The 27,957-nt window shown below is 38.3% G+C and overlaps 1 protein-coding gene across 2 annotated transcripts in view; it reads right to left on the bottom strand.

The window, feature by feature from the left end:
- The window catches only part of gria1b (glutamate receptor, ionotropic, AMPA 1b), an 87,100-nt gene that overhangs the window by 32,900 nt on the left and 26,243 nt on the right, over window positions 1–27,957 (bottom strand). For both annotated transcript variants that reach the window (XM_036587952.1, XM_036587953.1), the window contains exons 4-10: window positions 22,993–23,177; window positions 20,574–20,627; window positions 10,914–11,072; window positions 9,442–9,609; window positions 6,148–6,252; window positions 5,371–5,481; window positions 2,226–2,432 (exon numbers count right to left, since the gene is read on the bottom strand). In XM_036587952.1, coding sequence (XP_036443845.1) covers window positions 2,226–2,432; window positions 5,371–5,481; window positions 6,148–6,252; window positions 9,442–9,609; window positions 10,914–11,072; window positions 20,574–20,627; window positions 22,993–23,177 — 989 coding nt within the window. The remainder of the gene's footprint in view (window positions 1–2,225; window positions 2,433–5,370; window positions 5,482–6,147; window positions 6,253–9,441; window positions 9,610–10,913; window positions 11,073–20,573; window positions 20,628–22,992; window positions 23,178–27,957) is intronic.

The raw sequence follows: 27,957 nt of genomic DNA, 5'->3' as shown, positions 1-27,957 counted from the left end.
CATTAAGAATGACTCCAGTGTCTGTCAGTGTTACCAGTAGCCTTTTCCCTAAGAGTCTGGGTGGACAGGCACTGCTGCCCAGCCTGAATAATAATGGCATTCTTTTAAGTAATATTAGGACTACTTATTTGAAGGAAACTATAATTCGCACGGCAGAACCTGACAGGAATTTGAGGTGTAGTGACAATAATTTTCATGATACGATATATTTTGTATTTATTGCACTATAATACGATAAGCATATTTTACATTAATTAGCATTTTATTTTAAATAATGCATTTAAATACATATCACGTAAATGTCTTGGTTGTTTTTCTGACTTCTACAGACACTTTTGGGAATCTCTTGACTGTTTTATCAAATTTCTTGACATCATTTCAATGTCAAGTATTTCTGATGTCACAAATATTTTATACCCATTTTCTATTCATGGCATGTATTTTTTCACACGTATTGTCTCGCAAATAGTGTCTCATATCATACATATTGTCTTGCTCTTAAATCAGACAAAAAGATGGATGTTCATATGCATATTATGCCATCCCTAAACAGGATACAGTCCTGGTATCACAACCATGACAGACGGATTATACCACAGAGACAGAATCTTCCAGCTCTGCAAGTGACAGCTGTACACTGTACTAGAAACTGAACATCTGTGAAGGCCAGCCTGGAACACCTTTTTAAAGGCTCAAATCATTCTCATTCCAGTAGCTGCCCATCATTAATCAAGCCAACAGCTATACAAAACAATAGCGTGCCATTGTTGAAGAACCTATTGGTGACTAAAATGCACTGAGACAGTCCAGGGTTAAGCCTCTGGACGAGTGCCTAGAGAGGCACAAACCTTTGTCAAGTTGTTGGCTTTAAGGCTTGGACACAGTGCAGTCTGCTCCTAGCCTTTCTGTGGCACACTTCGCCAGCACATTGTTATCCTTTTCAGAAGGGATTTGTGTCAATGTAACAAAGTGCTGGGAATGAGGAAAATACTCCCTCCAGGCGATGCAAAGGGGTATATGTGAATTAAAAGTATAGAACACGTGTGTGGCTACTAACCTAAAAGGATTCATGGAAAAGTCCAGCCCGTTGCCCAATTTGCACAATACTGAACTGCTCGTATAGCTTATATTGTTTGCTTTTATTCTGAGAATTTCTTTTTTTTTCATAACAAACTGAGTCACAGGGTGCCTCAAGTTACTGTACTATAAAAACAAGAAAATCATTCAAGTTTGCCTATATCAGAAAAAGGACTCAAACTTAATTTACAAAAATGTCATTACATACTACACATATTTATTTCTAACAGCATATACCAATGCTAATCAGAAGTAGACTTCTACCTACCCCATGCATCAGAAATGTGAATATATGTGTAAAACACATAGCATGTTTGCATCTACTAACTTAAGATTTTGGAAAAGATGGCAGACTTTTTCTGTCCAGTTTATACAGTGCTCAACCTGTCATACTAATGTTATTTTTTTTATTTTATTCTAAGGCTGGTTTTCTATGGTGAAACACTTATGCAACTAGTTGCAAGGTTGCAAGAAACAAAATTTCCATGAAACTTGATGCAATTTAAAAATAAACTATCAAAAATAAATCCATCCAACACATTTCATTATTCCACTAGTTAGGTAGATTAGTAGCTACTATTTTTCGTATAGCATATTGTCCTTGCTATATAAAAATATCAGTGATGTATTTAGCCCACATCTGTATCTTTGAATCATTTTTATGTCAAGGAGGGAGAAAATTAATAACCTGGTTACATAGATCACAATACAGCAGGCTAGCAAGCTGTCATGTTTAGCCAGCTAAGTAAGCTAACTGATTACCAGTAGACCATCCTCTGTTTTATCCTCTTGTCCACAATGTGCCGACTAAAATCAACTAGCTGAAATAATGTCATTGGACATGATCACATGGTACATTATTTGTGTTTTTACTGACTGTTCAAGGAAACTTCAGACTGTTGCACCTGTTGCAGGTGAATTGCTTAGTCAATTGCAGGAGGCTTTACATTATGCAACACAAGTGAAATTTAGTTTCATGTAAGTTTCAAGCAACTTACATAAAGTCACAGTGTGCCTACAATAACTTCATGCACACTTCAGTCAATCAAGACAATCATTGAAGTTTGCCGTTAGACTCCAACATTAATTTCACTACAATTACGTTTTTTGTAACCACATATAATAAAAATATTAAGACTGTCACCTACCCCATATACCAGTTCTCCAACCATGCCGTTCCACATTTTGGTCTCAGGGTCTCGGGTTCCGTACTTGCCATCTCCTACGAGCTCCAGTCTGTAGGAGTAGCCCACGTGCTTGGCTATCTCAGCAGCCAGCTCCACACAGTAGCCCTCATACTTATCGTTCCCTACAAACTGCTCATGATTCTTCTTCAGCATAACGTATGGAGATTCCTGAAGGTGGGGAATGTAGTAGAGAAAAATCAGTTCTCTGCATAACATTTTCACAACAGGTACAACCTCAATCTCATCCATGTCAGATAATGGGCTTTTATTGATTAAAACTGTCTTTGATGGTCTGTACTCTGTAAGTTTTATCTAAGATAATAACAATATTAATAACAAGCATCTGCTAGGCGTTTTCATTTCTCATAATAGTTAAACATAGTGTTTTTATTAGCCTACATTGCTAACGTTTGTAAGTCTATATCACTGAACATTTTTATCTGATACCAAGAAAAGGTAATAAATCTGCTCCAGTGTAGCTGGAATAACAGCATTTTGTATTTACTTAGCATAATTAACTGTTGGTTAAGGCTGCTATAACTATGCTAGCTTATCGACTGTTTTCCATGCTATGCTAAAGTTCTAGCCTCAAGGTTCTCAAGAACATAAAATACATAAAAAGGCATGGTAATTTGTCATGGCAAATCTAATTAAGCTTGGGAATCCATAATTTGATATTACTTAAAATATTAATTGACTATTTGTTGATTTTGAAGAAAGTGTAATTTAATTTAAAATAAATTGATTTGTTTATTAAATAAATTAATCTTGATCCCAAAAGTAATGAATCTATGCACTTATTTATAAAATTCCACAGGCTTGACAAGCATATGTTCAATGCAAATATATGTACAAGCAGCCCACTGAGATCAATGCTAACCATTTATGCTAATCTGAATATTTCCTTTGTAACAGGGCAGCACTAGGTTATCCTCTATCAGGGATAAGCCTGGCTGGGTGGACTTCATCACCAGGCTGACCACCACCTGTCTCTTTTGAAGAGGTCAGAGCACATGTTTAGCACTTTCCAGAGAATCACTCTTCTGCTGGTCTAACGTTACAGTGAGACACAGGGGAACTTAATAGCACTGAAGTGTGATGAACCATAGCTTCTAAAAAAACCCTGCCTTCAGGAGAAATGGATTTGTGGTAAAAGGATTACTGTGCAAAATCAAGTGGGATGATCTTGCGAACAAGGATGTGTAATAACTCAAAGCACTCAGCAAAGGCCAGCACACTGTGCTCTAATGAGCAAGGTAGCAGCTTCGTTGGGCTATGGATGGATGTCTACTCATTAAGAGGTCCTTGTGAGGCTTGTTGGACAGTGGGGGTCTGTGGGGGCGGGGGTGGCAGTGCAAGTCCATCCTGAGGTCTGCCTGTGGGTGGTGCAACACTGTCAACCCCTGAGCAGCTCATCCATTCAAAGCCCTCTGCTGCTTCAGTGCAGAGGTGAGCCCTACTGCTGGGCTTTATGAATAACAGCTGTGCCCAGCCCACGGCCAGGGGTCAGAGAAAACACAGTTGGCTCATTTGGAGAAAAGGACAGTAGGGTCCCTCTTCCTCCCCCCACCCCCAACAAAACAATAAGATAGCCAATTTTATGTAGCTGCTTGCTCCTAACACACACAGCTTTCTACAATCACAGTGTATACAGTGATGCAGTAAAGCACAGGATACACAGAAAATGTTACACAATGAATAATTTGATAGAGCTTGAAATATTTGTCTGAACCTTTTAGGAAACAACTGTCCATGTTGGGCATAATTTCTCAAATATCTGTTAAACTTGGATTACGTATCTCTCATAGTCCATTTCCTACGTTTTACTGATGTTACTCTGCATTTACCTGTGTTAGTTTTATCCCCTAATTAAGTAAATTAGGGGAATTCCACAACTTTTTCAAAATTTCTGTATAATTCAATGCTTGAAATGTAAATGAAGTCATTCAGAACGCTTTATTGTGAAATGGTGAATTGTAGAGACACTTACCAGCTCAGATATACTTCGTAGTGAAAGGGACAAGGGGTTGTGATGTCTACACCGCAAATATAGTAATTTTATTTATTATCCAAAATGACCAATAAACCTACTCATGTCTTCTGAGTTTGGTATGTAATGTTGATGACAATAAAACAGTGGTGAATCCGAGAAAATATGTTTTCTCCGGCGACTATTTTGGCTCATAATGTCCTGCATGTACCTTTCCATCATAAATGGATTTTTGAAAATGTGTTTTAAGCCGAATTTTAACTCAAAACAATTGTAAAATAATGTCTTGGATGCCAGGCAACATATAGTAAATACATTGTGTAATAACTTTCTGTGATGTAGCTTTTTAGAAGTATTAAACACTTCAGATGTCTGGTTTCTATCCTCACCACTGTGAACAATCTGGACTCTAGCATAGAACATTTCACTTCAAACCATTTTGAATGACTTAGTTCACATCTTAAATATGTTAAATATTAGTTCACATCTTAAGTATGTTTGAGAAATTGGTGGAAGTACCCTTTAAAGGCAGTCAAGCTTGCCAAAACCAGGACCGGTACCTGAGGGACAGTAAGCATATGTTGTCTTCTAAGGTTAATTAAATTTAAAGCTATTCATCTGTGCATTGCTATTCTATTTGTATAGCTACTGATAGGGCTTCCTCTCTCTCTCTCATACACACACACACACACACACACACACACACACACACACACACACACAAACACACACCTTGCTGCTGACAAACATCGGCAACTAATAAATCCCTCTGAGGAGGGCTGAACTCTTCAAACAGTGCAGCAACTATAGTATACAAAAAGAAATTTGCTGCACTGATGAGATGTGGCCACAACGAGGGGCTTTTCTGGGACAGCCTTCAAAGAGAAGTAAATAGGACAGACCTTGCTGCCATACAACAAAGAAAGTCTTGACTTTATACACATAGCCCTGCCAGAGCAAATGAGTGGCAGAAGACCATAGACATAGTGGACATACTGTTGACAGGAGGGAACATCAACCAGAATTTGATTGAAAGCTGGTGTGATGGCTATGGAAGGTAGATCATGCCAAAATTAGTCAGTCACAAACAACAGATCTGATGCGAGAGACACTTACTAGGATTGTAGTGACTACGTACGTCCTGTTCTGCAAGCCGAATGTTTCATCAAGTATGTGGGTGTACGTCGCTGTGCTCACATACTTTTCGTTTTCATTCCAGTAACCCACCTGTGCACAGAAGAGAAGAATATCATGGCAGAGAGAATGCAAGAACTTTTGGCGCAGCTATTTTTAGGGTGATAAATATTCATATTGGAGGCTTAAGAAGAAGCGCAATCACTTGAAATGCATGCACACCCCTTTCACCCCTCCAGTGACTAACACTTCACTCTCACTGCTCTCCTCTGAGATAACACTGAGGCGCTACCTACAGCTAATCACGCGAGCTGGCAGACGCTGAAACGACAGCTGAACGGAAATACATAGATGTCCTGCACAGCCAAAGATATGTGTGCAATTGTGAGCATACAATTGAAAGAATCGTAAATACTGTATGTGGTGTAAGCAGGATTTGAAGGGGGATGTGAGGGGATATCAGTCCCCCATTAAATACAAAAAAAAATTACATCATCTCCCTAGTAAAACTGACATCCATCTTTTCATCCACTTTGGATTAATGATGCTATGTGACATCACTTTAGATGCCCATTATATATGTTTTAATTCCATTCATGTTTGAGATTTACAGGCCAAGTTGCATTGGATGCATTCTGTGAACCTTCATTCCCACCCAGTTGATTAAACCCTCCAGCCCCCTATTGGGATGTGGGCTTTTGGATGTAACATCATGGTTAGTAACAGGCAGAGAGAAGCTGCTGCATTTGTGTGATTTACCTTCTTTGGTCCACTTGGGCTGAGCTCCATTACATTGACAGTAAAGTTGGTCCGATGTCCTTTTTCATTGAACTGCACATGGCCTGTTAGACCTTCAAATTGCACCTGGAGAAAGAACAAGGAAGGGTGAGAGAGAGAGAGAGAGAGAGAGAGAGAGAGAGAGGGAGAGAGGGAGAGAGAGAGATAATACATTGACAGTCAAAAATACTTCATTGCTGTCATAACAAAACCTGAGGCTGGGTTCACAAAACTGTCTTAAGAAAGAAAATTTTCATAAATGGTTTTTAATGTCATACTTAAGAAAAAAGTTAAGATAAATTGTTATTCTTCCAAAAACATCTTAAGAATTGTCTTTATTTTAAATTACTAAAACATTTCTCTCAATAATAATTCTGGGAACAAGTGATAACTTACACTTTTTACCTCAGACTGTAAAGTTGACAAGACAAGCATCTAAAACTGCAACCTCTCAGCTTATCATATTTTCTAAGGAGGATTTTTCATATCTATTTCCTCCATCATCAATTCTAGTTATTGCTTGCTAAAAATTGCATTTAACTACTTTCTTAAGAACTTCTTAATGTTTGTCTAAAGATCCTTTCTAAGTTTTTCTTAAGGAGGCTATTGTATATCTGGCACCTTATGTCAGTAACTTTATAGACAAAAGAAAAAAATTATGAACTTTATGAACTTAATGAGCATTAATATAAAGAGATTTTATTCCACACTATTTATTTTGGACCATTCCTTCTTGTCCATTCATCATGAAAAGTTTACCAGCATAAAGGGAAACTGGTGTTATCAAATGGTATTAAATAAATACATGTAAAACTTAACTTAAGTTTTCGATATGACATCAAATTGCTAAAGCATCATTCTCTTGTAATAACTGCTGACACACAACAAAATATAAATGCAAACATCTAAGAATAGATGACTCAGAAATATTTGAGCGACTGAGTCACAACTGTCCAACTGAGGGCAAGTGGCACTGAAGGTTTTCATTCTAACCAAGCAGCTGCAAGAATCCCTAATCCCACTTAATTAATTCTGAGTTTTCAAACAATTGTGAGTTGTGTGCTCTTGCTTGGCTGGAAGAAGAAAAACCTGCAGTCACACTGGCTCTTTGGCTGGACAAAGAGCGCATCCTTCCTATGCAGCCCCTACAGACATATGACCTTTAAAGACATGCTATCAAACTATTAAAGGGAATGGCCTTGTTTTTGTGGTTATCCTCCTTTTAGTGAATGGGAATGGTAAATTCTTTAAACACATAAAAAACAGTTGCTGAACATTAACATAGAAGTGTCACTTTTGATCAGAGCACGTAAAAATCTGAGTGGCGTGTCTTTGCCCGGATCAAGGAGCCCGGAGACGGGGGGGCTCCTAGCCCCCTAGCCATCTCAGGCACTAGGGAGCTGGGTGTCAGCCTTTCGTTGCCCTTCAGGTCATTTGCTTTTCATCACGGGAAAATTAAGAGAACATACACGCCAACAATTCAGTAAAATGCCGAACTGTGTTTTAACGTAATTGATCTTATTTGCGAGTAATTATGCTATGTTATACTTTGCTACTCAAAAATAAAGAAAGCTAAATAGGCTAGGCTGATGTTTGAAACAAAAACAGTTAAAATATGTATCTCTGACAAACTAACATGGCACATCATTCAAAGAGGATGAAAAACACCAGTAAAAGACCATAAGTCTCCATCAGCATCTGGGGTTGTACCAGTATTTTAGCTTATTAGCCCATCTGAGGCAGTTGCCATTACGTTACTCATCCGACATGAAAGCCTACCAATTTCCTTCAGCTACTTTTGACCAATAAAACAGCTTCTTCTGAGTAATGCTAAACTCCAGTGCGGTCTATTTCTTTTTTTGCCAGTGTTTTTGTTTTATTGTTCGTTTGAACAAATACTGATGAAACGGGCAATCGTTTCAAACCTATAGCTACTGGAAAATACCTGTATAGCACAGAATGTTTAACCAATTTCTCATTACACAATTCATGAAGTGAAGTTGATTTCATGCCCAGTACCTAAAATAAACATAATAAGAATAAATCATATGGAGCGGGTTTTCTCAAAGGTACGAGTAGGAAGCAAGCGAGGAACAGGAAACGGAAAACCCAGAGGGGAGTTAGAGTGAAGATAACACAGAACGTTTTAAAGCGAGGAACAGAAATTTCTGTCACTCCACTCCACTCACACATTCTGTCATAGATTACATTACCAGTCAGGTAATCTAGCAATTATTTTGATGATTAATCATGTAATCTGGATTTAACTGAACAATAAAGAACCATGCATAGCTTTTCAAAGTGCAAAGATTTTTAAGAATCTAGGAAGTCGGGCTGAAAGATTAATTATTTTAATCAAGTTAATCGAGTGCCAGGAGCTGCAATTTTATTTATAGCCTACATTACCATCAACATTGGCTTAAGTTTTAGAAGCAGGTGCTGTGACACAGTCACACTAACTGGCGGTCAGGTATACCACATTTACATTTATGGCATTTGGCAATTGTTCTTATCCAGAGCGACTTACAATTTGATCTTTTACACAGGTAGGTGAAGGAAGTGTTTGGAGTCTTGCATAAGGACTCTTATTGGTAAAGTGTAGAGTGCTTGCCCGAAGTGGGGGGGGTGCACTGAAACCCAGTCTACAGCATAGAAGGCAGAGGTGTTACCCACTACACTATACCAACCTCTTTGTTCGGTGTTCAAGCTTCAAGCCAGAAAAAGGGATTATGCTCCTCTTCTTGGCTAAAATAACAGCCCTGGACTTCAATTTATTGAAAATTTTTGCTATTTATAGTAACAATATTGGTCAGAAAAATTGCAATTAGATATTTTCTTCAAATTGTTCAGCCCTATTAGGAAGTCATTGAACAGATATTATATGGCAATATGAACAAATCAGTGCATCCATGAGAATGTTTTTGCATTCTCCTGTGCAGTTACTACTTTAAGACACGTTTTTCTTGAGACAGCGACAGTATGTATTATCAACAAGAAAATGAATCTAATCACAGTCAATTTATGAAAAAGGTCAGTTTTAACTGAATTTTTTTTCACTGAATAATGGACATAAATCGAGCAATCACGACAGCCCTACAACAGTGCATTCTTATAAGTGCATCGGAGCAATTCTTTCTGACTGCCATTGTATAAATGTAAGCCACCACAGTTCAACCCCCTTTAAAAGCTCTTTCTCTCATGCTTCACCTGATCATCAGAGAACGGATTAGAAATCATTGCAGCGCAGTCAGCAGTGTATTCATGCATGTGAGTTACCTGCTGAAGTGCTCTCTGGATGTCAATGCCTTGGCCCCATGGCGCCGGAGGATTGGCCAGGCACTCGCCTGCGTTCCCCCGCCGAGAGATGTCGATGCGCTGCTTCCTGAGGTTCTGGAAGGCAGTGGCCATAACGCTCACACCGTCATAGGTGAGCGCTCCAGTGTACTGAGTAAACCCCACAGAGACACCAGTGAGTGTTACAGCAACAGAAGAGGACAAACAAGAGATTCTCAAACGCAAATCTGGCACAGTTCAGTGTTTTTCCTCCTCCAACTATTTTTATTCGAATGATGATTAACTGATGAGTTGAAACAGGTTTGTTGAAGCAGGGAAAACATTGAATCTGTTCCATCAGAATTGAGGATGCAACATTTTGACAGCAAGTTTGTTATTTCCCTTTAAAAGACTCAGAAAACCCTAAGTCCTTTTAAGAGCACTCAGTTCCACATGCATTAACTTTAAACCCTAGAATTATTACTCTATTATTAATTAAAAGTCTATTATTCATAACTTCAATGAATTATTCTGTAAATACCATATAGCTACCATATCGTTCTGGGAGTGAGGAAAGGAAGTTTGGACTCGCCAATAGATCCTTAGAGTGGAATAGTAGAATAAAACTGTATTAAATCACACTATCAGCACGGGTTTTCCACTGAAAACCACCAAAATGTTGCATATGCAGGAATTTAGGGGGAATTCAGCAGTGTATGTGAATCCAGGCCCATGTCTGTTAGTGCTATACTATAAAAATTATTTTATTAAAAATAAATCTTTTCGATAATGCCACAGAAGGATGACTTTTGGTTGTCTGAAGAAGTGGTTTTCTAACTATAGGTCGCATTGTGGGAACGAGTGGGTCGTGAGAGACCTGCCCTGATGAGTATATAGTTTTCCCCTCGAGAGAAGAGCTAAAACCAATTGGATAGACTGAAGAAACTAGTACTTATTGCACTTCTTTTCGGAGGAGAAAGATGAGGAGGAAAAGTCCAGCAGGATTCGTTTTATTCAGCCCACCTGAACATTAGCAATTTTCACAAGCCCAAGGAATCTGTGTGGCTACAACGGCATTTTGAGTGGAAACAAGCTCTGCTGTCTGAATGCAGCCAGAAGCGCAAACAACTCTGCTGTGTGGACTTGCAAGTGGTGAGTTGCAAGACAAACACCACCTCTACATGTGGGTCCTGGCATGAAAATGTTTGAGACCCCTTACTGTAAAGAACTTTTCAATGGATAGTTCTTTGAAGAATCATTTTTAGAAATAAGATGTGTGAGTGTAAAGAGTCATTCAAAGTTAAACAACGTCCACATAATGTAAAGGTATTTATACGGCTTAAAGATTTTCCTACCGCTTAAAGATTTTTCCTAAAACTGTACATCCAAGCCATGGACCATTTAGAAACCTTTATTTTTAAGAGCGTAATTGCAAATCTTCTCCTGAAACAGTAGCCACTGATAATGTGTTTTACCTTAAGCCTCCTCTTAGGACTTTTCAGGTCTTTACTGTCAAACTCCAGCCACTCTTGTATGGTCCTGCTGACCATGGGCTCCGTGTAGTTCATTAGCTGGAAGCCTGTCACATTAGCCCCGCCCTTCCTGAACTCCGTGAAGTTTAGGTCCATGAAGCCCTGAGAGCAAAAACGATCAAGGCCTCAGCAAAAGAGCCAGAGCAAATCCAACTTCAGAACCTTTTAGATTAATGTGTTAAAACTATAGCAGTGTTTAAAATACACTCACTGGCTACCTTATAACTCTGCTTTGCTGGTATACAGTTAGAGACTGTAGCCTTTTGTTGAGGCATGATCTGTGTTGGTTATTCTCTAACCCTTCATCAGTGGTCAGTTTCAGTGAACCATGCAGGGGTAGAAAGAGTACTGAAAATTCCTACTTAAGTAAGAGTACTGTTACTGTAGTGACTTAAAAGTATCAGTGAAGGTCTTACTCAAGTAAGAGTAAATAAGCTGTTTATTGAAAAAATACTAAAACATTTACATTGAGTTTACTTCTGTGTATATTCACAATCACAGTTTGAAATTATTTCTGAGCTGTTTTAGCTATGTCACTGAAAATAACATAAAAGCAAAATATGATATTACAAGGAAAAAAAATAATAAAAATGAGTTTTGAGTCTTGAGACTCACATCACATTGTGTTCTGCTTGTGTACATTATTAACATTTTATCTTTCTTTGTACTGCATAAGGCATTAAATTACATGCATTTCATGGTTAGATGTTTACATTGTAAGCTATGCATAGTTTGTTACTGTTTTATTATTATTTTTTGTTAGACCTTTTGAAAATCAGATTACTTAATAATAGACTACCCAATTAATAATGTAATAGTAGTGCCCTACAGCCAATTAATTCACTTGAATGTTAGCACACATTAGCTAAATTAAGTAGGTAATAGGCACTAAAACATATACCCAACAGCATTTATGTGCAATCAATACTTATCATCCTTGTTATTATAAAACAACAAATCAAGAAGCAGATAGTAAAAGAACAAAGTATCTGTTTAGCTAAGATTAGTTAGCCAGCCAGCTAATTTCTTGTATGCTTCCTCAGGGTGGAAGCCAAGTTGTGAAAAGTGAAGATTTTGACAGGTTTCAGGAGGCATTAAAGCTCGAAATAAAGTCATTTTCTTTAGTTCAATTAAAAAAATGGCAAATTGGGCAAAGTTATGTTTCTCATGCGTGCTGGTAACATTACCCTCTGACTACCTCTGCTAAACTTCACGTCTCTGAGCACATACAGCTCTGAACTGTAGCATTTTTGGAGCTGGCTTACTGCTGTGCTTTGCTTGGCTTTCAGAACTGAATCTTTTAAATGTAACTGGGCGCTCTTCCAACTGTTTTACACGCTGAAAAGAACATTTGTTTTTCACTCTTTAACAGTTATTAAACCTTAAAGTAGTGAACTAAAAGTATTTTATTATAAATGAACTCAAGTACAATTTAAGTACTATGATAACTACTGTTAAAGAGAAAATGTACTCCGCCATCCAAATAATGAATGATATTATTTGGATGGTGGGAATGATCCACCATCCAAATAATATCTGGTCAACAGTGGTCCTGTGGTCAGAAACTGGTCACATGAATAAGGCAGAGAATGGCTGACAAACAGCACAGAACAACAGATGAGCTACTCTCTGTAATCACAGACCTATAACGTAGGTGAGTGTGTGCAAGAACAAGGTACTGTAGATGTTTCCAGTAAAGTGGACGATGAGTATCCCACTTAAAATTCAATAAGTATGCGCAATAATCCTTCAAAGTTAAGCCCTTAACATGTTTTAGAGGAAAAAAAACAGGTTTACACAAAATGCAGTCTGTTCTAAAAGTGCAGCAGTGGTAGACTAATCCTGCTGAGGAGTTAATTATAAGGTGCGTTAGACTTTCACAAAACGTGCAGTGGAGAGAGAAAACACACATGAGCCTTCAGTGGCTCAGACAAGCTCAAACACATACAGCACTATCTCTTAGCTCAGAGCTTCCATGACAGAGCTTTTCTATGCAGCGAGATCCATCTAGCTTAAGGATGAAATGAATAGGCTGGAAGTAGACTCAGGCACTGAGACAACAGAGATTATGAAATGATAATAGCTGATCAATAAGGGTCTGCATGAATTACATAATGCGATACAGGTGTGTAATTCAACACTTCAGAGATCAGAACATTTACAACTAATAATACAGTGTTTTCCATACAGATTACAAATGCTATGAAAGTATCAGTCATCATGTGATAACAGCTCATTGTGTAAGAGTGCATGGTACTCTTCAGGCAACCGGTTCAGACTGAAATGAACCCCATGGGTCTCTCTCACACACAAAGTGTTGCATCCTTGCAGGCCTTTATTATCATCATTATTTATGGGCTGACATCTTTTTTCATCATTGCTGAATCCAATTAGGCACTCAGCTAGAAAGTGTTTGGTGTGGAACTGCTGTTTGGGGGGGAGTCTTTTTCCCTTCTCACAGAGCACTATTATGAATTTCACAATGTGTATTGTGAATTCTCAGTTCATTGGGACTCCATGACTGTCCACATAGGACATTTGGACAGCTATTATCCTAGTATTGTTCATATGTGAGTACTACTTTTTTGTTTTCTGACATATTTTCCTTCTTTAAGCTGGCAAGCTGAACATCTATAGAACATCCATAGCTTCTGGGTGAGTCCTGGGTCTGAGCCATTTTTCTCTATGAAAAAAATGAATGGTTTTTTCAAAAATTACCAAGTGCTTTGGTTAACCAAGTTCCAGACCCGAGTCATTTTGTCTGTGTCCATTTCTCCTCTGAATATCACTATATCATTTAAATTACAAGGGCATTACATAGTCAAAATAGGTATATTGTTATAAGCAACATAACGCTGCTGTCGGAAGAAAACCTCATGTCACCAAAATGATAACTTGAAACATACTTTACAGTCAATGGAACCAGAGTTTTGCCATTTTGGGTCATTTCGGTCTATTCATCATGACATGTACATACAATGTAAAGAGCAACAGGTATTTTTAAATTATCTAAAAAACTGAAAAACGACAAAAATGGAGATACAAGGTTTTCTTCCGACAACAGCCATATGCTACGTTCAACCTTGCTTTACATTACACCCAGTAGTTAAGTGACTCTGGCAGCAATAGCATACAGGTTGAGCAGTTAATGTTATGCTAAAGTACAGCAGTTGTCTTACATTTACAATTAAGTGTGCAAAATCTACCTTGCCGGTAGCATGTAGGTCCGTATTTTGACTTCTTAATGACCTCTCAATTCAGAGGATCCAGTGATGTTCAGGGGAAAAACATACATAGGACAGCACATACTAGCTCTGGAACATTTTTAACATTTACCATTTAACACAGAGGAGAGGAGACTTAGAGGAGACTCCCAAAAACACTGCAGAGAAAAACAAGTGGTCTTTATTTTGGCATGTTGCTGACTACAAAATGACACATAATCTCAGATGTCTATTTAGGGCTAGCACTGTCTATTTTGGGTCAGTATTTACATTTGAACAGCATAGGTTGCAGAGGAAATCACCAATGACAGTCTACAGAAATCTGCCTATAAGTGTCAGTGTTCAGATATTATCAGGGTCTGACAAAGACACAGCTGCTGAATATTGTAGAATAAAGATTTTTTTTCAAGTTAAATGATCATCATGTCCATTTAAGATGTGTTTTGCCAGATTAAGTTTTATTTCGACAGAAGAAAATGGGTTACACAACACACTTCTTTTCATATCAAACTAACAGAAATTTATTTTGTGAAATGTGTAAGGCTAATAGATCCTGCACACCAAATTATCAGGCTCCAATGCCACTAAAATGCATGAAATAGTGAAGCTAGGCCTGGGCAATATGGTTAAAAATGTTATCACGATTCAAAAATTTATATCAGTCCATATCGATAATTATCACAATAAATGTCAAAATAGTTATTTCTTTCAAGTTTAAAGGCAGATTTTTGCTCCTGGGTGGTTAATTGTTGTTTTAAACTATCCTTTATGGTCAGAACATGACAAACACTTGCCAAACAGCAGAACATTTCACAAATCTGTCATGGGATATGGGAGAAAGTTAGTTTTCACCAGCTGGAAAAGCACGGCCACAATTTTTATATTCATATATTAATATTCATATTTTTAAAAGAAAAACAGATTGTTTTTAGCTGTTTGGTGACGAGTGTTAGGCTAACGTTATCTGGTTACAAGTGCTAAACAGTTAAGTTTCTAAATAACATCAGCTTAATACGAACAGCAAACATTAGCTGGCTCGGTATGTCAATGATGGATCACAGTATTCAAACACAAGCTAGCAGACACTTGGATTTCTCTATGCTATTGTAGTAGTTAGATGGGTGAAAAGAACCACACTATATTTGATGCTTGCTGTGTAAAAGCTTTAACTGCAGTATGATTTTCTCGCACTAGACAAACAATGTTTCCCTTTTAGGTATGTACTTGCTGTGCAAGTGACAGAACACTGCTTCAAGTTAGCCAGCTGCTAAAAACAGCTAGCCTGGGAAGCTAGCGTTCTCCCACTGTCCAGTGTCACACATACAGGATCTTCAGTTTGCTTTCGTTTAAATCAGGGCTGTAACTTGCATGAACCAACTTCTTTGTTTCACTTTTGCTGCCTGGGAATGCACTAATACTAAAATATGCAAAGTAGTGTCGTTATCCTCGCAGTAGACAATGACACCAGGGCTGTTCCTAGAACGCGGACGTGTGAGAATGGTCTTTTATATTGAGCACTTATCAAACATTTCCTATATTTCTATCAAGGAAAGTTATATCATAAGAATTATTATTATCGTTTTATCGCCCAGCCCTAAGTGAAGCTATGCTGCACGTTACAAAAAACACTCAAAAGTGCACGAGTTTTGTGTAATTTGGCCTTTTTTTTAAAAATTCAACCACTCACCAGTCAATTTTCCATTAGGAACGCATTTACACTTTATTTTACAGCAAAACTCTATGCAATCTAAGTGTTACAGCAGAAATAAAATTGCTGAAATTGTTCATTTGAACACAATTACATATGGAAAAAGACTTGTTAAGTAAAATAGCAGGGGATACATGCTCCATGGTTCTCTATCTCATTTATATAATGAGTTGACTGCTCTATTGGAGCAATTATGGTACTTTTCTGTGGCATGTAATTTCTGACCTCCCAGCCTCACAGGCTTCCAAGATGGAAGCAGAGGTGTCATATTGGGCGAAATACCGGCTCGGCTCCACTTAATTCATCCAGTGAGACCTGAACCTTTTACATGTAAAAGGTCTAACCTTTTAGTGTTTAATTACACTGTGGAATATATCAACAGATTCAGAGAATGGACCTGATCTTACTGACCATGTATAAGTGCAGCACTAAGACATGTGGGTATTTTTATTACCATAAATGAAGTGCTTTTTGTTAATTTAATGCTTTGTGCAATGTAGAGTGCACAACTTTTCTACTTTTGTGAAGGAGTCTGTCTAAAAATTGTTGCATTGTGTGCTAGACGCAAACAAAATTCACACTGGAAATACACCCCAGTTGTAATGCATCACTAAATAATGCCATTAGCTGAAGTACGACAGCACATGGCAGTAAGTGGATATGATTACAGTTATGATAGTTCATGCTATTGCTCAACGACCTAATGAATTGGAGGCTTATATGTATTGAATACTAACTAGCTCCTTCCTTACTTGATGAGCATAAGAAGTGCATATGCAGAGTGTAAACCCCATGACACTCAAACGTCAAGATACAGAGCATTTCCAGTGTATTAAGTGCCTTGCACACACTCTATTTTGACTATTATTTTCTTGGGAGCTGCCTATCTCCACTTAATTTGCTCTAATTTAATAGAGTTAACAGACTAAACCAATATTGTGAGAAGCAGGATTCAAAGGTAAAGAAAGATGGTGCACCTGTCTCTTTAGTAAAATACTACTGGCATTCCCTTTCTGAGTTCAACTATTGCACTTTGTGAGGCTATTTAAAAATACCAGACAAGTAATCTGGTTGGCTAATAAAAGGAACAGCATTTTTCAACCTAATCTCTAGTTGCCGCAGCGTTCCACAGTCAAATAGCCCAGACCAGGGGTCGGCAACCCAAATGTTAAAAAGAGCATTTTGCCCTTTCAACAAAAATCAAACCACCTTGGGAGCCACAACATTTTATGTCCATTTTACCATCTTGGCTGTAAATATGTGTCAGTATGTGCTAATGTAATAGTATAGGCTAAAAAATCTAAACGAAAGCGCAGACTTACTTTGGTCTGCTTTAAGCTTTATCTCAGTTTTAGCCGCTTTTCTCGCATCTCTGGCAGGATACTTTCCCTCAAAAGTAGAATAGTTTTTTGTAACATGTCTCCCAGCGTTTGACTTTTTTATGAGGCTGTAGTCAGCTTCTCATTCACCAGCTTCTTGCTTGAATTTTCCACGTTCTACCTTAAATGGTGCCTGAGGCACCAGAATGTAACTGCTGTACCATTTAAGGTGGAATGGGAAATTTTTAACAAGAAGCTGGCAAACGAGAAGCTGGCAATGAGAATCTGACTTCAGCTTTGTGACTTTTTAGTGTCTGACAGTTTCTAGCTGCAGATTATACATATCAGGAAACCAGCTGGAGTGATTATAAATGCAAATAAGTCAATTTGTCTGAAAATTATCAATGTTTGTCTTAAATCTTTCTCTTTGCCATTTCATTAGCTACTGGCTAGGCGAGATTGTTATCTGCGTTGCTATGGTGACCTGCAGCCTGGGCTCCAGTCTTCAGGGTTAAAGGGTGAATTAGCAGTTATACATTAACTCCAGCATTTAAGACCGTTTATGGTTAAAACTGTGTTACAATGATCAGCAGAGCTTTATTTTACTGCAAAGAACGATTATTTCTTTCTTTCTTTTACCTAAAAATCTAATTCGGCTGTGGATCAGCAACAGGGCAGTAAAAGAGACGCATGTTGCCGATCCCTGGCCCGGACAATAATTTCAACGTGTTTCCCTTTACTTAAAAAGAACAAAAAATCCATTGACACCAAACAAGCTAAGCAGTTGCTAACCTCTTATCAGTAAACGTTTATGTGAAGCATGTGTTTTCTGCTTTAAAAGCTATAACTGAAATTCTGTATCAGATTACTTTTCCAGAAGCAAAAATATCCAGTGATTCATGAGTAATATAGTGATGGGGCTAAAAGACTGGACGGGGTGAGGAGGGAACACGGAGAAGTATTTGCAATTTTTTTGACCAATATGTGATCAATTTTGTGACGACTTTGTATGAATTAAGGTCCAGTGCCCACTTGCATAAACCATCTTGAATATTGATTAAAGGATCAATTTAAAGCTGTAAATGTGAGTTTTGTAAATGTCAAACTCAATTTCTCATTGTGGATTTATTTTTCCTTTTCCACTTAAGTTACTTCGCTGAAGTGGTGCACATGCAAGTGACCACAGGTATGTTCCTTTGTCCAAGAACACCGGCATATCCATTTTCTCTTGTTTAAGGCTTAAACAATAAAAACTGTCAGTTTGATACAGATGCAAAAGCGAGATTAGGTTAAAAAATGCTGGTATATTTCTTTAATCACCAAACCAATGTGTCTATTCCACTTCCCCCAACACTTTCACACATGCATGCATGATTGTGCCGGCATGAAAGTAGCAGGCATCTTTCTACCCTCATCACTTTACATCGAGTAGTGGCACCAGATAACTTCTATTTCAGCAGATTTGAGGGTTACACGATTTCTTATCATACCTAGTGATACTACTCAAAGCTTGCTGTGTTGTCAACGATACTGCAGTAAGGAGCAATGCACTTCAGCTGATTTAATTCCTGCAGGGCTAATACTACAGAGGTCTTACTGTGGCTCCTGCAGCCACCATCACGGTGTGTGTTATATGAGTTTTATCAGCTGTGCAAATAAACAGTGACTGGGAACAATGAGTGATGGAATTTGACTCCTTATCCTGCACATTTCAGTGCTGCAGTGGTTATATAAACTTTACATAAAGCTGTGTGATAGAACTGCATCATTCAGGCAACACAGAGGGAAAGAAACACAGATGCTGGAAGCCTTAAAACAACAAGTCTTCCCAGACCACCACTCCTACACCCTCCTACACACACATATACACACACACACACACCAACTCTCCCCCAGCTGCAGAAGAAAAGACGTCTGATGTTGATGCCTTCCAGGAGAAGCAAGGATAATAATTCCTGGCTCAGCAGGTAATCCGCAATCTGTCTCCATTGTGTTCTGCATTTAAAAGCACAGCCGCTCTGGTCACTCAAAAATGAGGCAGAGTAAGAACATGAAAATTGTAGTACACCATGATCAATTTGCCTGAACATTTACCTTACCGTCAGAGCTGATGTGCTAAAGATATCTTGACAGGTTGTGTCCTAAAGCTAAGAGAGTTCAGTGTCTTGGACCAGCAGAGGTTGATGAGGCACACTGAACATGTAATGCAGTGAATAATGTGACAGTATGGTGAATTATTAACATCATTAATATTATTTAATACTGTTAACACATTTCTTGATTTAACCCTTCAAACTGTCTGTAGTTCCAGCCTGAAGATCAGCTGCTCATGTGCTGTTGCTATGATTGACTCTTGATAATCTCTAGAGCAGCTCCTGATAAAACCAAAGGTATTGCCAGCTACTGCAATGCTGTGGATTTATCACTGAAGTACTCTGAGTCTGAAATATCAACACACCACTGATGCTGGCGATATCAGTAATATCAGTAACATTAGCTTTCGGAAGACTACACTGGACAGTGCTGGCACAAGAACTACACATAAATCAACAAGTAGTCAAAAAACAAAAGCAACAGCAAAGGGCAAACTCTACATTTCCCCTCAAATCAAGACTTAATGGTATGAGAGCTGCTATAAACACAGAAGAGATGGAACATGCAGCCACTGTTGCTCTCACTGGACATCAGTGATGAAAACTGGAAACCTCCATTCACCTCCATGTTCACCCTGTGTACATGTGATTTTAGGTTTATGTTCATGTAGAATACTGAAAGTAATAAATATATTCTGATGAAGCTTATTTCGTCCACTCCTATTGTCTCCTCAGAGTCAAATTTGAGCAAATAAGACAAATGTGATTAATCTTGATTAACCACAAAAATAATGTGATCAATTGCAATGAATTGTTTGAATCGTTTAACAGCTCTAAGTGAATTTACTTGATTCAAATGTGTACATTATTTTCACATGAATAAAATAAATCACACCAACACAACTGACCTATCCACCCATATATGCACTGGCAGAAATCTCACTAAACCTGAAGAGCTCAGTAGCACAGCATTTTAAAGTGAAAATTCAAGATGAACTTATCATTGTACCGAATTTAAACTTAAATTGATTACGCTGAACAAGATCTTGCCAACATTCTGTAAAGCTTGTCCAACCTTGCATTAGTTGCTATGAAAGAATGCATTTGTGGGCAGATAATGGACATCAATTATTGCCAAAAGTAAGCAAAAGACTGTGTAAAACTTGTGTTAAAGTACTATATTTTATGCAGGTGGAAATGATGTACAATTTAGATAAAGGAAAATTCAATATACCGTTTGAGTGACAAGACTTACTTACCAGGTTTGCCAGTATAAAGTGATAATTCTTTAAGTTCTTTCTTTGGGCTGCAATCTGAAAAGCAAAACACAATAACACATTTAAGCTCATCATCTGCATACAGCATATCTCCACATTTCTGTTGTTCATAATGTAACTTTCAGCATGCCCCCTCCCCACTTAGAAACTAATTGGTTCCATCTTTCAGGAGTTTAATTGCGCACCTTCCGTTCCTCCCTAGGTGTGGAATATCTGTGCTCAGCAGACTGTGGGGGGCAGCTGGAATCGCACAAGAAGGGCTAGGGGAGAAGATTTGGCATCTGTCTCCATGGGAAGCCCAATTATAAGCCTTAATGACTACATGTGCACCAGGCCTACACAGGCACCTGTGAGCTATAGCGATCCGCTAGAATCCTTGGAAAATACTAAAACCCTGTCTGTGATCCCTAACCAAATAAACTTAGCCTGGTCTCCAAGCATCAAAACCTGCCAAACTTGCTGAGAAAAAGGTCATAATGGTTTTATTACACTATTGCTCATGCTCAAAAATCTCATTCTCATAGGTTCCCCTATGGACCATGTTCTGCCAATAAGGTTTAGGAAGTAATTAATTCACTTCTGAGCACAAGCAGTGGTAATCAAACCAGCTTTAGCTGTAAATTTGGCAAGCACCATTACAAAATCACCTACAGAGTTTGCCCTAGGCATCTAGGAGTAGAACCAAATGACCTCTGCATAAGTTAATGTAACACAGATGATTCAATTGTGCTTTACTCATCAACTGTGAGCTTTTCAAGCTTTTGAAAAAACATGACGTCCCTGAAAAAAAGTAATCTGGACTTCTGATCAAGAATATTATGGATTAAATGCACATGCAAACAAAGAGAAAGTAAAAAAAAAAACGAGTTTTCTGCACTTTTTGCTATTGATTCCACTTTGGCTCCTGTCCACACAGCATAAGCATAGAGACCAGAGCTGAGTATAGGATCCCTACATATGTGATCAACACAGACAGAGCCTGATATAGGCTTCTGAATGTCAAATCTGTTTATTTGGCTGTGAACATTCAGTGCTTTCTGCTTTAAGATGATAAGTTCATCTCATGTTTTGGCATTTATAAATGCAGTAATAATTCTGGAATATCTTAAAGCCCCAATCAGTTTCTTAGAGATAAACTACATGTAAATTAATCAACACCAATGGAGTCAGTACCCAACGTATAAAGCCTTTGTGCCAGTTTCAGGTGCAAATTGGATGCAGACTGAAGGGGGGTTGTGCAAAATTTGGGAAGACTACGCAGACAATGGACAGGTATATCAGAAGTGTGGCTGATTATATTGTGGCGTCCACCATGGGCTGCTTTGCCATGAGGAGCTTAGCGGGTATGGCCATGCACAGTGGCTCTCGGAATGCTCCATGCTCCCGGCTGAAAAAGGACATTAGTTACAGCAGTTGTTGTAAATATTGAAGTAGCCATTGCGTCTTGAATTGTCTCAGAGGAGGGTGGGCTTTGTGTGTTCAAACATCGTGTCCTCCCGCATTACCCCCTCCCTGTGTTTCATGTTGGGGTAGCGCTGGGCTAGGCCCATATGCGCCATGTTGTCCAGTACTTCTTCTGCGCCAATGCTACAATATATTTCTTAATACACTAAATTTACTATAATTCTCAACTTACTAAACTTTGAGCTACTAACAGTGGCCAGTTTTGTGCTTAAGTTTCTCCACCCTTTAAAACTGGGCATACATTTGCATTTGTGTTTCACGTGAATACTGTTGGGTGGCTTCCTTTAAGAAAAAAAAAAGTTATGGAGGCTAGACGGACGCAACAGCCTCGAAGACTGAACTGAAAGAATATTGACCATCAACATAACACTATTTCAACTCTCAATATCAGATACACGTCCATGAGAAATCACAGTGCAAAATCATATCATATCGATTCACTCAAGAGATTGTATCTAGACAAACTTAAAACAGTGCAAAAATTTGTTTCCAAATAAATCCTCATTAGAGCTTTACATCTGGTTCATTCTAACAGCACAGAGATGTCTTCAGTCATGCCTAACAAAGTATATTTACATAAATCCAACCTCTAAAACTAACTGAAGCCTCCATAACTAGTATTTCAAATGCTTGATCCTAATGTTAACAATGATGGAAACAGATAGAACTAATTTGATTCAAATGGACAGAAAAGTGGTGTGCAAACATTTAAACACAGCAAATAAAACGACATTGGAAAGTTTCCAATATGTTAAATTCAGCAAACAAACAGTAATCAGTAATTTAAACATATTTCTATGCAATTTGACCAGAGGGGCCGAAACTTTTGTGTGAGTGTAAATCCAATAGTTGCTGATCTAGATGAAGTCTTTCACTTGTCTAGCTCACTATGACTTGTTATGGCTATCAGTCAATAAGGAGATGTGGGGACACTTACCAGGTTGAGGATGGAGTTAAGTCTCTCCAGCTCACAATCCAAAATGATCTTGTATTCTTTTTTATTGTCCAGGTCCTGGATAGCTTTCAGGAAGGCTGCTTCTGTTAGAGTGTCGAAGTTGATGGATGTGACCTGCCAGGTTTTTTCTGCAGCAGTGTCCAGGATCTTCTGAAGCACAGTCAGACCTACAGAAGAGAGGGTAACAGAGGCAACACTTAAACCACTGAAAATATTTATTCACATAAATGGGTGCTGGTAGTAGGAGTGTAAAAATGCATGATGCATCTGAAGGTGATGATTCAACTGTTGATTTTGGAATGATTACAATCACTTATAATTCATTACAATAATATTCAATGGAGCATGTACTCTTTTTTGGCCAAAATGAAATGCTCAATTTCAAAAACCTTTCAATTTAAAAAATAAAAAAAAAATGTACTGAGCATATTAGTCTTGTGGGGCCGGATGTGATCTCATAAAAATGTCTGGGTGCACATGAGAAACTCTGGGCTAAATGTGGGTGGGAATGTAGACTTATTAGAGTGGAAACAAACTGAAAGTGAAATTTCTAAACCAATCTAACACCACAAGCAGGAGGCGATGGTGCACTGATCAACATTTTCAGATGGACAACAAGCCTGTTGTTAGCCCATGAATGACTGAAAAGTCCCCCTCCACAGAAACCCCCAGTTTAGCAAGTACATGTGTGCTGTGTGTGCAGAAAACATGCATGCAGTAACATAACTGCATGCAGTAACATCATTTTACTCTTGCAAGGGAAAAATAGTTCCATTAGCTAACTATAACGTTTCGCTTGGCAGGTTTTTTGCTTGTGTTGTTGATTGTACTTTGGATGTTAAAAGAGCAAAGACTAGAGGAACTTCAGATTTTAGAGGGGGAGGAAGACCCCTGTTAGCAGTGAGTTTTGCTGCAGCCAAGCAACAAAACCAAAGTTGTCCCTAGACATATATTTTTGGTAAAAGATTATACCTGGCCCTAAGAGATCATCACTACTGTGTAAACTGTTGCCCAAATCACATCTGGCCATTCGGTGTATCAAAATAAATCAACTGCACCAAAATAATCGTAAATCGTGGTGAAATTTGAGATATGATACACTGATTAATTTTGTAACAGTCAGAATTTACATCCTTAATTACTATGGAAATAAATGTGGTTAGCTTGCTCTTGTGTAGGTCTCCATTAAGAAAAGTGTCCTTACTGGACTTGTGTATCCATTTTGAACTAGTCATGGAAACTCTGTATGTACTGTAGCACTAAAAGTCTGGGGATTTGGCTTAGCAGTTCTTTGGATTTCCTGAAAAACACACACTCCATTGTGCCAGAGAAATCTGTCAGAAAATGCTGTCCCTAAGAGCGGTAGGGGGTCTGAGCTTCTTCTCTCCAGCTATGGCAAACGTGCCTTTTCATATCAGCTCTCATGCTCTGAATGTTAACAGAGCCTATGCTGAACTTCAAATGCCTTTGCTCTGTTTAATTGAAGGAAAATGGAAATTCTGGCTCTTTCAGCAGGCAGAGGGGAAAGGCAGAAGCATGTTTGAAGTCACTTAATCTGGCCATATTATGCAGAGTCTGTAGTGATCACAGCAAGTCAAGCCTGTGAAGTGTGTGATTTTTTTTTCAGCAACCATCGTCTTTGCTGCTCTACATTTACCCCTCCACAGAGGGATACTGCTTAAAACTGAGGCCTAGTACAGCTAGTGAATTAGTGTCAGTCTTGGGGCAATAGTGCATCCTCTCATGAATCCAAACTATTTCCTGGTAATCTACATGCTTTCCCTGGGAAATAAAGTTCTTACAGTTATAAATGCACAACATATAGCATTTAAACTTAAAGCATCATTTCTGGGTGAGTAATATGATGACTTTATCATCATTGTGATAAATTATGTCACAATATACTTCTGTGGGTTTGTCATGGATTTCAGTACTTAAAAAACTCACTATCTGTATGTTTCATTCCAAAGAGAACATAATTATTTCTGTTTCACTGGAATTAGTCCTATACAGAATGAGTAACACTGAATAAAAATCATTGTACTCATGGTTTTTGAGAGCATTTTTACAGGTGGTGCTACTGGTACTTTTTCTGTTCCAACTCATCTAACTTCAGAAAACAAAGTACTGGGATATCTATAATGTGTTGTGATAAAATCTTCTAGCATGCCTTCACGATGATGTGTGTTCACATATCACCCACCCCCATCATTATTATAGCAAGGCCCAAATCACCCACCCCCATCATTATTATAGCAAGGCCCAAAGTTTTGATTTAACGAATCAGAGTTCCAGTCACATGTTTGGTTTTTGAGAGCATTTTTACAGGTGGTGCTACTGGTACTTTTTCTGTTCCAACTCATCTAACTTCAGAAAACAAAGTACTGGGATATCTATAATGTGTTGTGATAAAATCTTCTAGTATGCCTTCACGATGATGTGTGTTCACATATCACCCACCCCCATCATTATTATAGCAAGGCCCAAATCACCCACCCCCATCATTATTATAGCAAGGCCCAAAGTTTTGATTTAACGAATCAGAGTTCCAATCACATGTTTGGTTTTTGAGAGCATTTTTACAGGTGGTGCTACTGGTACTTTTTCTGTTCCAACTCATCTAACTTCAGAAAACAAAGTACTGGGATATCTATAATGTGTTGTGATAAAATCTTCTAGTATGCCTTCACGATGATGTGTGTTCACATATCACCCACCCCCATCATTATTATAGCAAGGCCCAAATCACCCACCCCCATCATTATTATAGCAAGGCCCAAAGTTTTGATTTAACGAATCAGAGTTCCAATCACATGTTTGGACATGCCTGACTAAATGTATGCTTTTCATGATGTAAAATTTGTGCAATACAGGACTGATATTTCTGAACAAGTACTTAAATATTTGCTTGAATAATCACCCTTAAAAACAATTAGATTTGAATATTTGAACACGACCTGTCTGACCTATCAAGTTTATTTCACTTGTGCACCAGTGAGGCGTAAACTTCACAGAGATCCAGTCAAATCACACCATCTTACTTTCTACAGTGTTCTGAACTATATTTAAAAAATACTGTATGATGTTAATATAATAACTTCATTGATGTGGTAGTTGCCGTGCAGCTCCTGTGCTGTATTAGTGGTGTGTGTAGGAAACTCTTCTCAGCACAGCAGTAAAAAGTTGTGTTTGTGATTTTATCACAACAAACAGATTTCCTATTCATGCTCTTAGCCTTCAAACCTGCAGTAAACCTTCTTAATTAGAAAAGAAAGGGACAAAAAAAGCTAATATTGAATTGGACTCATGGCAGAACTTCAATAAGAATCACAATACTTGCACAAATCAAACTTGACATGTCTCAATGGTATACCAGCACTAGGGCTGCAACAAACGACTAATTTGACAGTCGAATAATCGATCGATTACTGAAACGAATAATTGATTATTCGGATTATGAATCACTACATTGCCAAATAACTTTTAGGTAGCTATTAGCTTTTAGATTTAGCTTGAGGTTGTTTTATGCATTTGGTAATGAACAGTGAAGACAATAACGATGAATAATATTCAAGAATTCACTGTTTTAATGAACTTTCCTGCTAATACAAAAAATACAAAAATAAAACTCCAATATATTTTTCCTGTAAAAAGTTAAAACCAAGGATGTGCAAAGTAGCAGCAATAAAATATAACACAACTAAATCAGTTTTTCTTTAAATTTAAATGTTAAATTTAAACAGTGCAGTCTGTGATCTGTGCATTCTGTTGTCTGTCTACACTTTGCTGCAACTAATTCTACAGTCACAGGTCTTTACTGAAACGGAGGAAAGTCCGCATCTCTACGCTCTCTATCTCTGAGAGCAGATATTCTCCACTGCAGAGAAGACGCGCTCTGATCGAAAGTTTGTGGCAAACTTCTCTATGAACAGTTGAATTTGAACGATTCTGTGCAAACACTTTATTTCAACGGTAACCCTTTGTCCAGCTACCTAAACTGTTAGCGAGTGGAGCTAAACGTTCGCGGAGAACAGAGACCTGTTTGTAAACGCTCTCCTATGTTCGCCGAATCTGCGCGCACCGGCGGCCTCAGCGTTAAGACGACGATGCAGTGTTTAAAACCGTAAGCGTTATCTGGAAAGTAAACAGGGTCGCTGTGAATAATAGTTACTTGCTTCTCTGTTCCAACTCCATTAACGTTTCCAGAGAACCTGCATTTCGAAAGAGAAAATGTTACAGCTCAAAACATGAAGTAGGACGGCTTTTAACATTAACATCAGCTAACTAGCTCGCTAGCACAACTATTGCGTCCCAAACCACACACTTCTGTACTTCACACACTACACTAATGAGTGCACTTCTAATGGTATAAGCGCTATTTTTACACACACTATTTAGTGAGCTAGTACGCGGTTTGGGACACGGCGTATCTTACCGAGATGAATCTTCTTCACCCAATGAGGGAACGTGTTTCCTATTCAGATGCTCCAGCATGGAGGATGTGTTCTCATGCCAGCTAAGGTCGGCTTTACAAATAGCACAACTGACAACCTTTTTTTCTGAGTTTAGCTCCTGCACTTGTGAGGATTTTGTTCTTGAGGCTGCCATCGCGCTGCTGTTATCTCTCCAGTGAGCGGTAATGTCAAAACATTCCTAGTGAGCGCGAGAAAGACGCGTAATGACGTCACAAACTAATCGACTACTAAATTAGTTGCCAACTAATTTGGTCGTCGATTTTAGTCGACTAAGTCGAATAATCGTTGCACCCCTAACCAGCACTGTGCTTTTACTTATTGTGTATGAATTTTAAGTGCTTTTAACATACGTGATTTTCCTTAGGCATCTTTGCTCTTTTAGCTTTAATGGCCACACAAAAAGCATAGTTTGTTGTGCTCTAAGGAGAGGTGAAGTAGTTATCTGAAGTAACTTACAGTGAATTTATTACAT

The sequence above is a fragment of the Colossoma macropomum genome, unplaced genomic scaffold, assembly GCF_904425465.1.
Source record: "Colossoma macropomum unplaced genomic scaffold, Colossoma_macropomum, whole genome shotgun sequence".
NCBI lineage: Eukaryota > Metazoa > Chordata > Actinopteri > Characiformes > Serrasalmidae > Colossoma > Colossoma macropomum.
Note: the sequence above shows the minus strand (reverse complement) of the source record. Positions and strands in the feature narration are given on the sequence as shown.